The 13,620-nt window shown below is 46.5% G+C and overlaps 1 protein-coding gene across 1 annotated transcript in view; it reads left to right on the forward strand.

The window, feature by feature from the left end:
• The window catches only part of LOC132568870 (protein Atg16l2-like), a 35,699-nt gene extending 23,794 nt beyond the window's left edge, over positions 1–11,905 (forward strand). Inside the window, exons 5-6 of the mRNA XM_060235056.1 lie at positions 10,948–11,190; positions 11,821–11,905. Of these exons, the coding sequence (XP_060091039.1) occupies positions 10,948–11,190; positions 11,821–11,890 (313 nt within the window). The 3' untranslated portion in view covers positions 11,891–11,905. The remainder of the gene's footprint in view (positions 1–10,947; positions 11,191–11,820) is intronic.
• Positions 11,906–13,620: the final 1,715 nt, after the last annotated feature.

Consider the following 13,620-nt stretch of genomic DNA (forward strand, 5'->3'; position numbering starts at 1 on the left):
TGGCTGTCATCTGCTTCCTTCTCCCTCTCTCTTGCTTCCTTCTGCATCACAGCTTGCTTTGCCAGGCTTGCTCAGTTGCACAGGAGCTACAGAGCAAAACCTCTATTTTCGCTGTTGGCTGAGGCTCCTCCGTTGAGGAGGGAGGGAGGGAAGGAGGCATTGCTTTGCCAGGCTCTCTCAATCGCACAGCAGAACTGAGTCAAGTCTCTTCCTTCTATTGGCTAAGGCTCCTCCCCCCTTCTGGCCCTCTGGGAAAGGAAGGAAAGAGCCGGAGCTTCCATTGCCCAGTTCCCTCGATCCCATGGGAGAAATACCAAGAAATAAAAAGAAAGCACCTTTAAGACCAGCGAGCGCTAATGTTTTAAGCATGCTTTATTTTAAGGGTTTTATTTTAAACCAATCTTTAATTGTGTTTGTCTGAGTCCTTTATAAAGTTAGATATCTCCACTACCTGGCATTACATTTTATGACACTCATGTCAGATTTATGTCAGATCCGGCCCTCATAACAAATGAGTTTGACGCCCCTGCTCTAGGCTGATCCTGCATCGAACAGGCGGTTGGACTAGACGGCCTCTATGTCCCCTTCCCACTCTGGGATTCTGTGTCAGTCTACACGGAACTTTCAGACGGGAACACCACAAGGCAGGAGTATCCATCAGTCACCTTGGACGCTGTTGACAAAATAAAATGTCCGTGTGCCGCAGCCGGTGTTTAGAGTACAAACGCACGATGGACGTCTGAGACATCGTCTTCACTGAACAGTTCTGGATTCTCTGTTTTGATGAAAGCATTTATTTATTTATTGTGTTTTACAAATTTATTAATAACATATGGTTACAACATTTAATTATCTCTTTTCTATCGTTAACCCATATGCTATTTCAACCCCCCTCCCTCCATTACTAGACTTCCCCGAAGTTAAATATTTAAGTTCAATTATAAAGGCACCCCTAACCAATCAAAGTTCACTACTTTTTTTTTCTTCTCATTCATGCTAAAAAATTGTCCAATGTCTTTTTACGTTCCACTCTTTCTCTATATATCCTTTAAATTTCTTCCACTCCTTTTTAAATATATCTAAATCATAGTTTCTTAAGGTTTTAGTTCATTTGTCCATCTCACTCCACGATAAAACTTTCACAATCCAGTCCCATTTCTCTGCTATTTTTTCTTGTTTCCACAGCTGCGCATACAATGTCCTAGCAGCTGAGAGCAAGTACCAAATTGCAGTCCTGTCTTCCTTTGGAAATTTTTCTAATTGTAATCCAAGCAAAAAAGTCTCTGCAGTTTTCTTGAAGTCGTAGCCCAGAATTTTGGAGATTTCTTGTTGTATCATCCCCAAAATTCTTTCATTTTATCACAAGTCCACCACATATGAAAGAAAGAACCCTCATGGTTTTTACATTTCCAACATCTATCCGACATCTTTTTGCTCATCCTAGCCAGCTTTTTCGGAGTCATATACCACCTATACATCATCTTAAAACAGTTCTCCTTAATATTCTGACAAGCTGAGATCTTCGTCGAATTCTTCCAAAGGTACTCCCAAGTATCCATTTGTATTTCTCTATTCACATTAATTGCCCATTTAACCATTTGAGATTTTACTACTTCTTCTTCTGTAGACCATTTCAATAATAGTTTGTATACTTTCGATATTAATTTTTCATTGTCTCCAAGCAGAACCCTTTCCAATTCTGTTTGCTCACGTCTGAGTCCATCAGATTTAATATCATTTTCCATCAAGCTTTTTATTTGTTGCATTTGAAACCAATCATACTTATTGTTTAACTCTTCTGCAGATTTTAATTCAACTTTATCTCCTTGAATCTTGAGCAGTTGATTATATGACATCACTCTTTCTTCATCAGATTCAGCTGTTATTTTTATTACTTCTCCTGGCACTATCCAGAGCGGCTTTCTCTCATCACCATATTTCTTATATTTTATCCAAGTGTTTAATAAACTATTTCTAATATAGTGATGCGAAAAAAGACTATCCATCTTATAAGCTTTCCTTTCCCCAGGTTAAGTCAGGACTCAGAATCATAGAGTTGGAAGGGACCTCCAGAGTAATCTAGTCCAAACCCCCTGCACAATGCAGGAAATTCACAAGTACCTCTCCGCCCACCACACACATATACACATCTGAAGCTGCCTTATACTGAATCAGACCCTTGGTCCATCAAAGTCAGTATTGTCTTCTCAGACTGGCAGCGGCTCTCCAGGGTCTCAAGCTGAGGTTTTTTCACACCTATTTGCCTGGACCCTTTTTTGGAGATGCCAGGGATTGAATCTGGGACCTTCTGCTTCCCAAGCAAATGCTCTACCACTGAGCCACCGTCCCTCCCCAGTGACCCAATAGATGACAAAAACAAAACCAATAAACTAACAACTTCCAGGATCCCAGGTCAAACTGGCCTGGAAAAAAAATTTATGCCTGACCCCAAAGTAGTGATCACCATTTCATAGAGCCATAGAGTTGGAAGGGACCTACAGGGTCATCTAGTCTAACCCCGTTTCACAAAGCAGGAAACTCACAAATACTTCCCCCTAAATTCACAGGATCTTCATTGCTGTCAGATGGCCATCTAGCCTGTGTTGAAAAACCTCCAAGGAAGGAGAGCCCACCACCTCCTGAGTTGGAAGGGACCCCCCAGGGTCATCTAGTCCAACCCCCTGCACAATGCAGGTAACTCACAAACATGACCATGGGGTAAAAGGATTACTGAAGGAGGATAGGGAAATGGCTGAGAAGCTAAATGATTTTTTTGCCTCCGTCTTCACTGTAGAAGACGAGAACTTTTTGCCCGCCCCAGAACCACTAATTTTGGAAGGGGTGTTGAAAGACCTGAGTCAGATTGAGGTGACAAATGAGGAGGTCCTACAACTGATAGACAAATTAAAAACTAATAAGTCACCGGGTCCGGATGGCATACATCTGAGAGTTCTGAAGGAACTAAAAGTTGAACTTGTGGATCTTCTAACAAAAATCTGTAATCTTTTATTGAAATCTGCCTCCGTTTCTGAGGACTGGAAGGTAGCAAATGTCACCCCCATCTTTAAAAAAGGTTCCAGAGGAGATCCGGGAAATTACAGGCCAGTCAGTCTGACTTCAATACCGGGAAAGTTGGTAGAAACCATTATCAAGGACAGAATGAGTAGGCACATTGATGAACACGGGTTATTGAGGAAGACTCAGCATGGGTTCTGCAAGGGAAGATCTTGCCTCACTAACCTGTTGCATTTCTTTGAGGGGGTGAACAAACATGTGGACAAAGGAGACCCGATAGATGTTGTTTACGTTGACTTCCAGAAAGCTTTTGATAAAGTTCCTCATCAAAGGCTCCTTAGAAAGCTTGAGAGTCATGGAGTAAAAGGACAGGTCCTCTTGTGGATCAAAAACTGGCTGAGTAATAGGAAGCAGAGAGTGAGTATAAATGGGCAGTCTTCATAGTGGAGGACGGTAAGCAGTGGGGTGCCACAGGGCTCGGTACTGGGTCCCATGCTCTTTAACTTGTTCATAAATGATTTAGAGTTGGGAGTGAGCAGTGAAGTGGCCAAGTTTGCGGATGACACTAAATTGTTCAGGGTGGTGAGAACCAGAGAGGATTGTGAGGAACTCCAAAGGGATCTGTTGAGGCTGGGTGAGTGGGCGTCAACGTGGCAGATGCGGTTCAATGTGGCCAAGTGCAAAGTAATGCACATTGGGGCTAAGAATCCCAGCTACAAATACAAGTTGATGGGGTGTGAACTGGCAGAGACTGACCAAGAGAGAGATCTTGGGGTCATGATAGATAACTCACTGAAAGTGTCAAGACAGTGTGCGTTTGCAATAAAAAAGGCCAACGCCATGCTGGGAATTATTAGGAAGGGAATTGAAAACAAATCAGCCAGTATCATAATGCCCCTGTATAAATCGATGGTGCGGTCTCATTTGGAGTACTGTGTGCAGTTCTGGTCGCCGCACCTCAAAAAGGATATTATAGCATTAGAGAAGGTGCAGAGAAGGGCAACTAGAATGATTAAAGGGCTGGAGCACTTTCCCTATGAAGAAAGGTTGAAATGCTTGGGACTCTTTAGCTTGGAGAAACGTCGACTGCGGGGTGACATGATAGAGGATTACAAGATAATGCATGGAATGGAGAAAGTAGAGAAAGAAGTACTTTTCTCCCTTTCTCACAATACAAGAACTCGTGGGCATTCGATGAAATTGCTGAGCAGACAGGTTAAAACGGATAAAAGGAAGTACTTCTTCACCCAAAGGGTGATTAACATGTGGAATTCACTGCCACAGGAGGTGGTGGCGGCCACAAGTATAGCCACCTTCAAGAGGGGTTTAGATAAAAATATGGAGCACAGGTCCATCAGTGGCTATTAGCCACAGTGTATGTGTGTATATAACATTTTTTGCCACTGTGTGACACAGAGTGTTGGACTTGATGGGCCGTTGGCCTGATCCAACATGGCTTCTCTTATGTTCTTACCTCCCCCTAACTTCACAGGATCTTCATTGCTGTCGGATGGCCATCTAGCCTCTGTTGAAAAACCTCCAAGGAAGGAGAGCCCACCACCTCCTGAGTTGGAAGGGACCCCCCAGGGTCATCTAGTCCAACCCCCTGCACAATGCAGGAAACTCACAAACACCTCCCCCTAAATTCACAGGATCTTCATCGCTGTCAGATGGCCATCTAGCCTCTGTTGAAGAACCTCCAAGGAAGGAGAGCCCACCACCTTTTGAGTTGGAAGGGACCCCCCAGGGTCATCTAGTCCAACCGCCTTTCACAGTGCAGGAAACACACAAATACTTCTCTGGGTGTGTGAGAAAGAGCCTTAAGAACTAAACCCTGACTCGAGCAGTTTGGTTGAATGTTGTCTTCTTTTGTGATTGGGGTGAAAATGGCCCCTCTTAAATCTTGATGCTAAAATTGGCTTGTCAAGATTTCAAGATGTTCCGTCCACATCAGAAGGGTTAAGAAAAATTGCGTCATGGGAGCAGCAAAAATTACTCGGGCTGGTTTCAAAACAAAAGAGCAGGTTATGCTTATGAATAGCTGGAGTTCTTCTCGCAAAGAAATTATATTGGAAAAGATTTTCTTATTGGGTATAATACAAGAACTTACAGGGACTCCGTGAAATTCATGAGCAGTACGTTTAACGGGTGGCCAAACTGTGGCTCCGGAGCCACGTGTGGCTCTTTCGCACATATTGGGTGGCTCTCAAGCCCCCACTGCCCTATTGGCTGGCTTGGGGAATACATTTAAAGTTAAAGTTGCTTTCTTTCAACTTCTCCCTCCCCCATCTATTGTCCTTAGAATCATAGAATCATGGAGTTGGAATGGACCTCCAGGGTCATCTAGTCCAACCCCCTGCACAATGCAGGAAACTCACAAACACCTCCCCCTAAATTCACAGGATATTCATTGATGTCAGAAGGCCATCTAGCCTCTGTTGAAAAACCTCCAAGGAAGGAGAGCCCACCACCTCCCAAGGAGGAAGCCTGTTCTGCTGAGGAATCGCTCCAACGGTCAGGAAGTTCTTCCTGATTTTCAGCCAGAAACTCTTTTGATTTAATTTCAACCCATTGGTTCTGGCCCTACCTTCCAGGGCCACAGAAAACCATTCCACACCATCCTCTAGATGACAACCCTTCAAGTACTTGAAGATAGTGATCATATCACCTCTCAGCCTCCTCCTCTCCATACGAACATAACAACATAAGAGAAGCCATGTTGGATCAGGCCAATGGCCCATCCAGTCCAACACTCTGTGTCACACAGTGGCGCAAAATTTATACACACACACACATACACATATATATACACACTGTGGCTAATAGCCACTGATGGACCTCTGCTCCATATTTTTATCTAACCCCCTCTTGAAGGTGGCTATGCTTGTAGCCACCACCACCTCCTGTGGCAGTGAATTCCACATGTTAATCACCCTTTGGGTGAAGAAGTACTTCCTTTTATCCATTTTAACCTGACTGCTCAGCAATTTCATTGAATGCCCACGAGTTCTTGTATGGTGAGAAAGGGAGAAAAGTACTTTCTCAACTTTCTCCATCCCATGCATAATCTTGTAAAGCTCTATCATGTCACCCCGCAGTCGACGTTTCTCCAAGCTAAAGTGTTTTAACCTTTCTTCATAGGGAAAGTGTTCCAAACCTGTAATCATTCTAGTTGCCCTTCTCTGCACCTTCTCTAATGCTATAATATCCTTTTTGAGGTGCGGTGACCAGAATTGCACACAGTATTCCAAATGAGACCGCACCATCGATTTATACATGGGCATTATGATACTGGCTGATTTGTTTTCAGTTCCCTTCCTAATAATTCCCAGCATGGCATTGGCCTTTTTTATTGCAGTCGCACACTGTCTTGACATTTTCAGTGAGTTATCTACCACAACCCCAAGATCCCTCTTTTGGTCAGTCTCTGCCAGTTCACACCCCATCAACTTCCTTCCTGATGCAACATGGCTTCTCTTAGATTCTTATGTGACACAGAGTTTTGGACTGCATGGGCCATTGGCCTGATCCAACACAGCTTCCCTTATGTTCTTATGTGACACAGAGTGTTGGACTGGAGGGGCCATTGGCCTGATCCAACATGGCTTTCCTTATGTTCTTATGTGACACAGAGTGTTGGACTGGATGGGTCATTGGCCTGATCCAACATGGCTTCTCTTATGTGACACAGAGTGTTGGACTGGAGGGGCCATTGGCCTGTTCCAAAATGGCTTCCCTTATGTTCTTATGTGACACAGAGTGTTGGACTGCATGGGCCATTGGCCTGATCCAACACGGCTTCCCTTATGTTCTTATGTGACACAGAGTGTTGGACTGGAGGGGCCATTGGCCTGTTCCAACATGGCTTCCCTTATGTTCTTATGTGACACAGAGTGTTGGACTGGATGGGTCATTGGCCTGTTCCAACATGATTTCTCTTATGTGACACAGAGTGTTGGACCGGAGGGGCCATTGGCCTGATCCAACATGGCTTCTGTTATGTTCTTATGTGACACAGAGTGTTGGACTGAAGGGGCCATTGGCCTGATCCAACATGGCTTCTCTTATGTTCTTATGTGACACAGAGTGTTGGACTAGATGGGTCATTGGCCTGATCCAACAGGGCTTCTCTTATGTTCTTATGTGACACAGAGTGTTGGACTAGATGGGTCATTGGCCTGATCCAACATGGCTTCTCTTATGTTCTTATGTGACACAGAGTGTTGGACTGGAGGGGCCACTTGTCTGATCCAACAGGGCTTTTCTTATGTTCTTATGTGACACAGAGTGTTGGACTGGATGGGCCACTGGTCTGATCCAACATGGCTTCTCTTATGTTCTTATGTGACACAGAGTGTTGGACTGGAGGGGCCATTGGCCTGATCCAACAGGGCTTCTCTTATGTTCTTATGTGACACAGAGTGTTGGACTAGATGGGTCATTGGCCTGATCCAACATGGCTTCTCTTATGTTCTTATGTGACACAGAGTGTTGGACTGGAGGGGCCACTTGTCTGATCCAACAGGGCTTCTCTTATGTTCTTATGTGTCACAGAGTGTTGGACTGGATGGGCCATTGGCCTGATCCAACAGGGCTTCTCTTATGTGACACAGAGTGTTGGACTGGAGGGGCCACTGGCCTGATCCAACAGGGCTTCTCTTATGTTCTTATGTGACACAGAGTGTTGGACTGGTGGGGCCACTGACCTGATCCAACAGGGCTTCTCTTATGTTCTTATGTGACACAGAGTGTTGGACTGGAGGGGCCACTGGCCTGATCCAACAGGGCTTCTCTTATGTTTTTATGTGACACAGAGTGTTGGACTGGAGGGGCCATTGGCCTGATCCAACAGTGCTTCTCTTATGTTCTTATGTGACACAGAGTATTGGACTGGAGGGGCCATTGGCCTGATCCAACAGGGCTTCTCTTATGATCTTATGTGACACAGAGTGTTGGACTGGAGGGGCCACTGGCCTGATCCAACAGGGCTTCTCTTATGTTTTTATGTGACACAGAGTGTTGGACTGGAGGGGCCATTGGCCTGATCCAACAGTGCTTCTCTTATGTTCTTATGTGACACAGAGTATTGGACTGGAGGGGCCACTGGCCTGATCCAACAGGGCTTCTCTTATGTTTTTATGTGACACAGAGTGTTGGACTGGAGGGGCCATTGGCCTGATCCAACAGTGCTTCTCTTATGTTCTTATGTGACACAGAGTGTTGGACTGGATGGGCCATTGGCCTGATCCAACAGGGCTTCTCTTATGTTCTTATGTGACACAGAGTGTTGGACTGGAGGGGCCATTGGCCTGATCCAACAGTGCTTCTCTTATGTTCTTATGTGACACAGAGTGTTGGACTGGATGGGCCATTGGCCTGATCCAACAGGGCTTCTCTTATGTTCTTATGTGACACAGAGTGTTGGACTGGATGGGCCATTGGCCTGATCCAACAGGGCTTCTCTTATGTTCTTATGTGACACAGAGTGTTGGACTGGATGGGCCATTGGCCTGATCCAACAGTGCTTCTCTTATGTTCTTATGTGACACAGAGTGTTGGACTGGAGGGGCCACTGGCCTGATCCTACAGGGCTTCTCTTATGATCTTATGTGACACAGAGTGTTGGACTGGAGGGGCCACTGGCCTGATCCAACAGGGCTTCTCTTATGTTCTTAAGGAAGTCCAGGGTTGCTACGCAGAGGCAGGTGATGTCTCCAAGGAAGTCCCAGGTGATTATGTAGAAGCAGGCAATGGCAAACCACCTCTGCTCCTCACTTCCTTCTAAAACCCCATGATGGGTTGCAAAATCAGTTGTAATGATGATGAGAGCCAGTTTGGTGTAGTGGTTAAGTGCGCGGACTCTTATCTGGGAGAACCAGGTTTGATTCCCCACTCTTCCACTTGCAGCTTCTGATAGGGCTTTGGGTTAGCCATAGCTCTCGCAGTGTTGTCCTTGAAAGGGCAGCTGCTGTGAGAGCTCTTTCAGCCCCACCCACCTCACAGGGTGTCTGCTGTGGGGGGAAGAAGATAAAGGAGACTGTAAGCCGCTCTGAGTCTCTGATCCAGAGAGAAGGTCGGGGTATAAATCTATGGTCTTCTTCTTCTACTACTTCTTCCTCTTTCTCTTTTCCTTCTCCTTCTGCTCTCATCATCATAACCTAAAATTTAACGAGAATGGGTACAAGAGAGTCCCTTTTGCTTTCTCTTAGTGTTCACCAATCCTTCTGTATTTTTTTCATATTTGTTCCGTCTAAGCTGCGTTAGTGTGAGCTAGCTCATGGGTTTTTAAGCTCCGGCTCACACATTTTTGTTGTAGCTCAGGAAGCCTGACCCCAGAGCAAACTAAATGTATGTAGTCGCTCACAGCTGTAATGCCGGTAGCTCACAAAGTAGAATTTTTATTCACAAGACTTAGAGGGAGTAGACAGTAGTCCTTGCCACTAAATAAGGAGTCCTTTAGTTATATTTCAGGCCTGACTGATATATTAACATTATTGACCTGTAATGTTCCTGTTGTCAGTACATTATGAAGTTAAGATTGTGGTCTTGAATACACTGCACTTTCAAATGAATGCTCTTTCTCTCCTCCTACACAAATCAAATAAATAAAAAAAGAAGCATTAAATGATTTAGCTTTCTACTGAAGGAAGTACACATCAGAGCCTCCCCGTGGTTATTTCTAAATGTCTGGGGATGGTTTGAGTTCGAGACTTCCAGCAAAGTTGTGAAATAGGCAACGCCGCTGTCGTCTGTTATTTCACGTGTGACGTTGAGGTTGTGAGTCCCGTTTGAATGAACGTTAGACAGCAAATGTGAATGGCTTCAGAAGTCTCAGCTCTGTGCCGTGCGGACCAGTGATGTGGAAAGAGCTTGCAAGCACACACTTTTCTGGTCTCACTGGGGCTTTACATGCAGGAGCTGCTGTATTTCCAACCAGCTTCTTCAGACTAATACAGGCAAACGAAAAGAGAGAGCAGTGAAGTTTTCCTCCATCCCATAAACAGGTTCCTATACAAAGACATCTGAAACAAATCCAAAACAAGCACAGAGACTGTGTTCTCTCTCTCATACACACATACACACACTCTCTCTCTCTCTCATACACACACACACACACTCTCTCTCTCTCTCTCTCTCTCTCACACACATACTGGCTCTGGTTCCTATACAAAGACGTCTGAAACAAATCCAAAACAAGCACAGAGACTGTGCTCTCTCTCTCATACACACACACTCTCTCTCTCTCTCTCATACACACACACACACTCTCTCTCTCTCTCTCACACACACATACTGGCTTTGGTTCCGATACAAAGACGTCTGAAACAAATCCAAAACAAAGCACATAGACTGTGCTGTCTCTCTCTCTCTCTCTCACACACACACACACACACTGGCTCCAGTTCCTATACAAAGACGTCTGAAACAAATCCAAAACAAAGCACAGAGACTGCGCTCTCTCTCTCTCTCTCTCTCACTCACACACAAACACACACACACATATACTGGCTCCAGTTCCTATACAAAGACGTCTAAAACAAATCCAAAACAAAGCACAGAGACTGTGCTGTCTCTCTCTCTCTCTCTCTCACACACACACACACACACACACATATACTGGCTCTGGTTCCTATACAAAGACATCTGAAACTAAAGCAAGGAAACCAGAGGGACTGCACTCTCACTCGCTCTCTCACACACACTGGCCTCTCCCGATGCAGCTTTCACTTCCTGCTCAAATTTAAAGGCGCGCACACATTTTAAAACACAAGGTTTTTGCAGGCTTCTAAACTTGCGGAGATCTAAAGGCACAAGGTGACTTTAGGGGAGGGGCTTCCCCCACTGGCCAGCTGGCTGTGGCCGGGGTGGAGCCTAGAAAACCTGGGGACTGGGAAGCCTAAGAAAGAGTCATTCCTAATTGACCGTCTTCAGGTTGGCTTCCGTGAGCGGGCAGCTCTTCGACCTGGAGGCCACGCATCGGCAGCTGAAGGAGCAGGTGGAAGAGCTGAGCCGCGAGAACGTCGCCGTGAAGGCCGAATGCGACACCTTGCGTGAGCGTTACCAGCGCCAAGACGTTGAGTTCCGCTGGGTGGCAGAGAGAGGCCTGGAGCTGCTCAAAAGCATCATGCGGATGAAGGTGGAGGCAGCTGAGCATCGCAACGAGAAGAACGAGAGGTGAGCGGCCCCCTGATCCAATATGACTTCTCTTATGTTCTTATGACTTTGGAAGTGGGAGATGGGTACAGCAGCCAAGGAACCTTCCTTCAGACTCACTTGTTTTCCTATTGTGTAGTTCCCTCTTCACCTCTGAATTGCCCTCCAATTCATAGAGAGCCATTTCGATGTAGTGGTTAAGTGCGCGGACACTTATCTGGGAGAAACCGGGTTTGCTTCCCCACTCCTCCACTTGCAGCTGCTGGAATGGCCTCGGATCAGCCACAGCTTTCATGAGAGTTGTCCTTGAAAGGGCAGCTTCTGTCAGAGCCCTCTCAGCCCCACCTACCTCATAAGGTGTCTGTTGTGGGAGGGGGGGAGGTAAAGGAGGTTGTAAGCCGCTCTGAGACCTGAGATTCAGAGTGTAGGGTGGGATATAAATCCAGTATTATCTTCTTCTTCTCCTCCTTCTCCTCCTCCCCCTCCTCCTCCTTCTTCTTCTCTGAATTGCCCTCCAGTGTGTGGCATCGGGTCTGTCCAGACAGGAGATGCAGACAGGGAAGAAGTAGGCAAGCAGTGCCATGCCAGCCCCAGCGCGGGTGCAAGGACAATCCCCTGCATAATCTCCTGTTCACCTTTCTCTTCTTGTAGGGTGAGGCAAGCCAGGCTGTCCAAGGAGCTGAAGAAGGCGACCAGGAGGCCCGTCGGCGTTGATATGTGAGTCTTGTGTGGTGCCCTGAAAGGGCAATTACTTGAGCTCCCTTCCTCCCTAAATGGGCCAGCTTGCCGGCCATGGGTCGGGAAGTTCCTAGATTTGGGAATGGAGCTGAATAAAAGGAAGTGCTTCTTCACCCAAAGGGTGATGAAAAACTGGAATTCACTGCCACAGGAGATGGTGGCGGCTACAAGCATAGCTAGCTTCAAGGGGAGATTGGATAAAAATAGGGAGCAGAGGTCCATCAGTGGCTATTAGCCACAAGGTATGGATGGAACTTTCTGTCTGGGGCAGTGATGCTCTGTATTCTTGGAGGGGTAGCAACAGTGGAAGGGCTTCTAGTGTCCTGGCCCCACTGATGGACCTCCTGATGGCACCTGGGGGTTTTGGCCACTGTGTGACACAGAGTGTTGGACTGGATGGGCCGTTGCCTGATCCAGCATGGCTTCTCTTATGTTCTTATGTCTGGGGCAGTGATGCTCTGTATTCTTGGTGCTTGGGGGGCACAGTGGGAGGGCTTCTAGTGTTCTGACCCCACTGATGGACCTCCTAATGGCACCTGGTTTTTTGGCCCCTGTGTGACACAGAGTGTTGGACTGGATGGGCCATTGGCCTGACCCAACATGGCTTCTCATGTTCTTATGAGCCTGGGGAAGGGACAGGAAACTCAGCAGTTAGGGGTTGCATCTCAGTGGTAGAACCTCAGCTTGACATGCAGAAGGTCCCCGGTTCAAACCCCGGCATGTCCAGTTGAAAGGATCAGATCAGGCAGGAGGTTATGGGAAAGATCTCAGCCTGAAACCCTCTGCTCTGGTAAGGCCTCACCTGGAGTATTGTGCTCAGTTTTGGGCACCACATTTTAAGAAGGATATAGACAAGCTGGAAGGGGTCCAGAGGAGGGCGACGAAGATGGTGAGGGGTCTGGAGACCAAGTCCTATGAAGAAAGGTTGAAGGAGCTGGGCCTGTTTAGCCTGGAGAGGAGGCGGCTGAGAGATGATAGGATCACCATCTTCAAGTACTCGAAGGGCTGTCCTCTAGAGGATGGTGTGGAATTGTTTTCTGTGGCCCCGGAAGGTAGAACCAGAACCAATGGGTTGAAATTAAATCAAAAGAGATTCCGACTCAACATGAGGAAGAACTTCCTGACCATTAGAGGGGTTCCTCAGTGGAACAGGTTTCCTCAGGAGGTGGTGGGCTCTCCTTCCTTGGATGGTTTTAGATGGCCATCTGACAGCAGTGCGGATCTTTTGAATTTAGGGGGAGGAATCTGTGAGTTTCCTGCATTGTGCAGAGGGTTGGACTAAATGACCCTGGAGGTCCCTTCCAACTCTATGATTCTATTCCTTCCTTCCTTTCTTCCTTCCTTCCTTGGGCTCTCCTTCCTTGGAGGTTTTTCAGCAGAGGCTAGATGGCCATCTGACAGCAATGCAGAGCCTGTGAATTTAGGTGGAGGTGTTTGTGAGTTTCCTGCCTTGTGCAGGGGGCTGGACTAGATGACGCTGGAGGTCCTTTCCAACTCTATGATCCTGTGACCCTGGAGAGCACCTGCCAGTGTGAGTAGACTAGACTGCCTTTGATGGAACATGAATCTGATTTAGTATAAGGCAGTATCATGTGTTTGTGTGTTTCGATCACAGAGTTGGTACCTGCAGGGTCATCTAGTCCACCCCCCCTGCACAGTGCCATAAGATCTTTCCAGAGAGGCCATTTTCTCCAGGTGGGTTCTTCTCTGTCA

This window comes from Heteronotia binoei, chromosome 3, assembly GCF_032191835.1.
Source record: "Heteronotia binoei isolate CCM8104 ecotype False Entrance Well chromosome 3, APGP_CSIRO_Hbin_v1, whole genome shotgun sequence".
Taxonomy (NCBI): domain Eukaryota; kingdom Metazoa; phylum Chordata; class Lepidosauria; order Squamata; family Gekkonidae; genus Heteronotia; species Heteronotia binoei.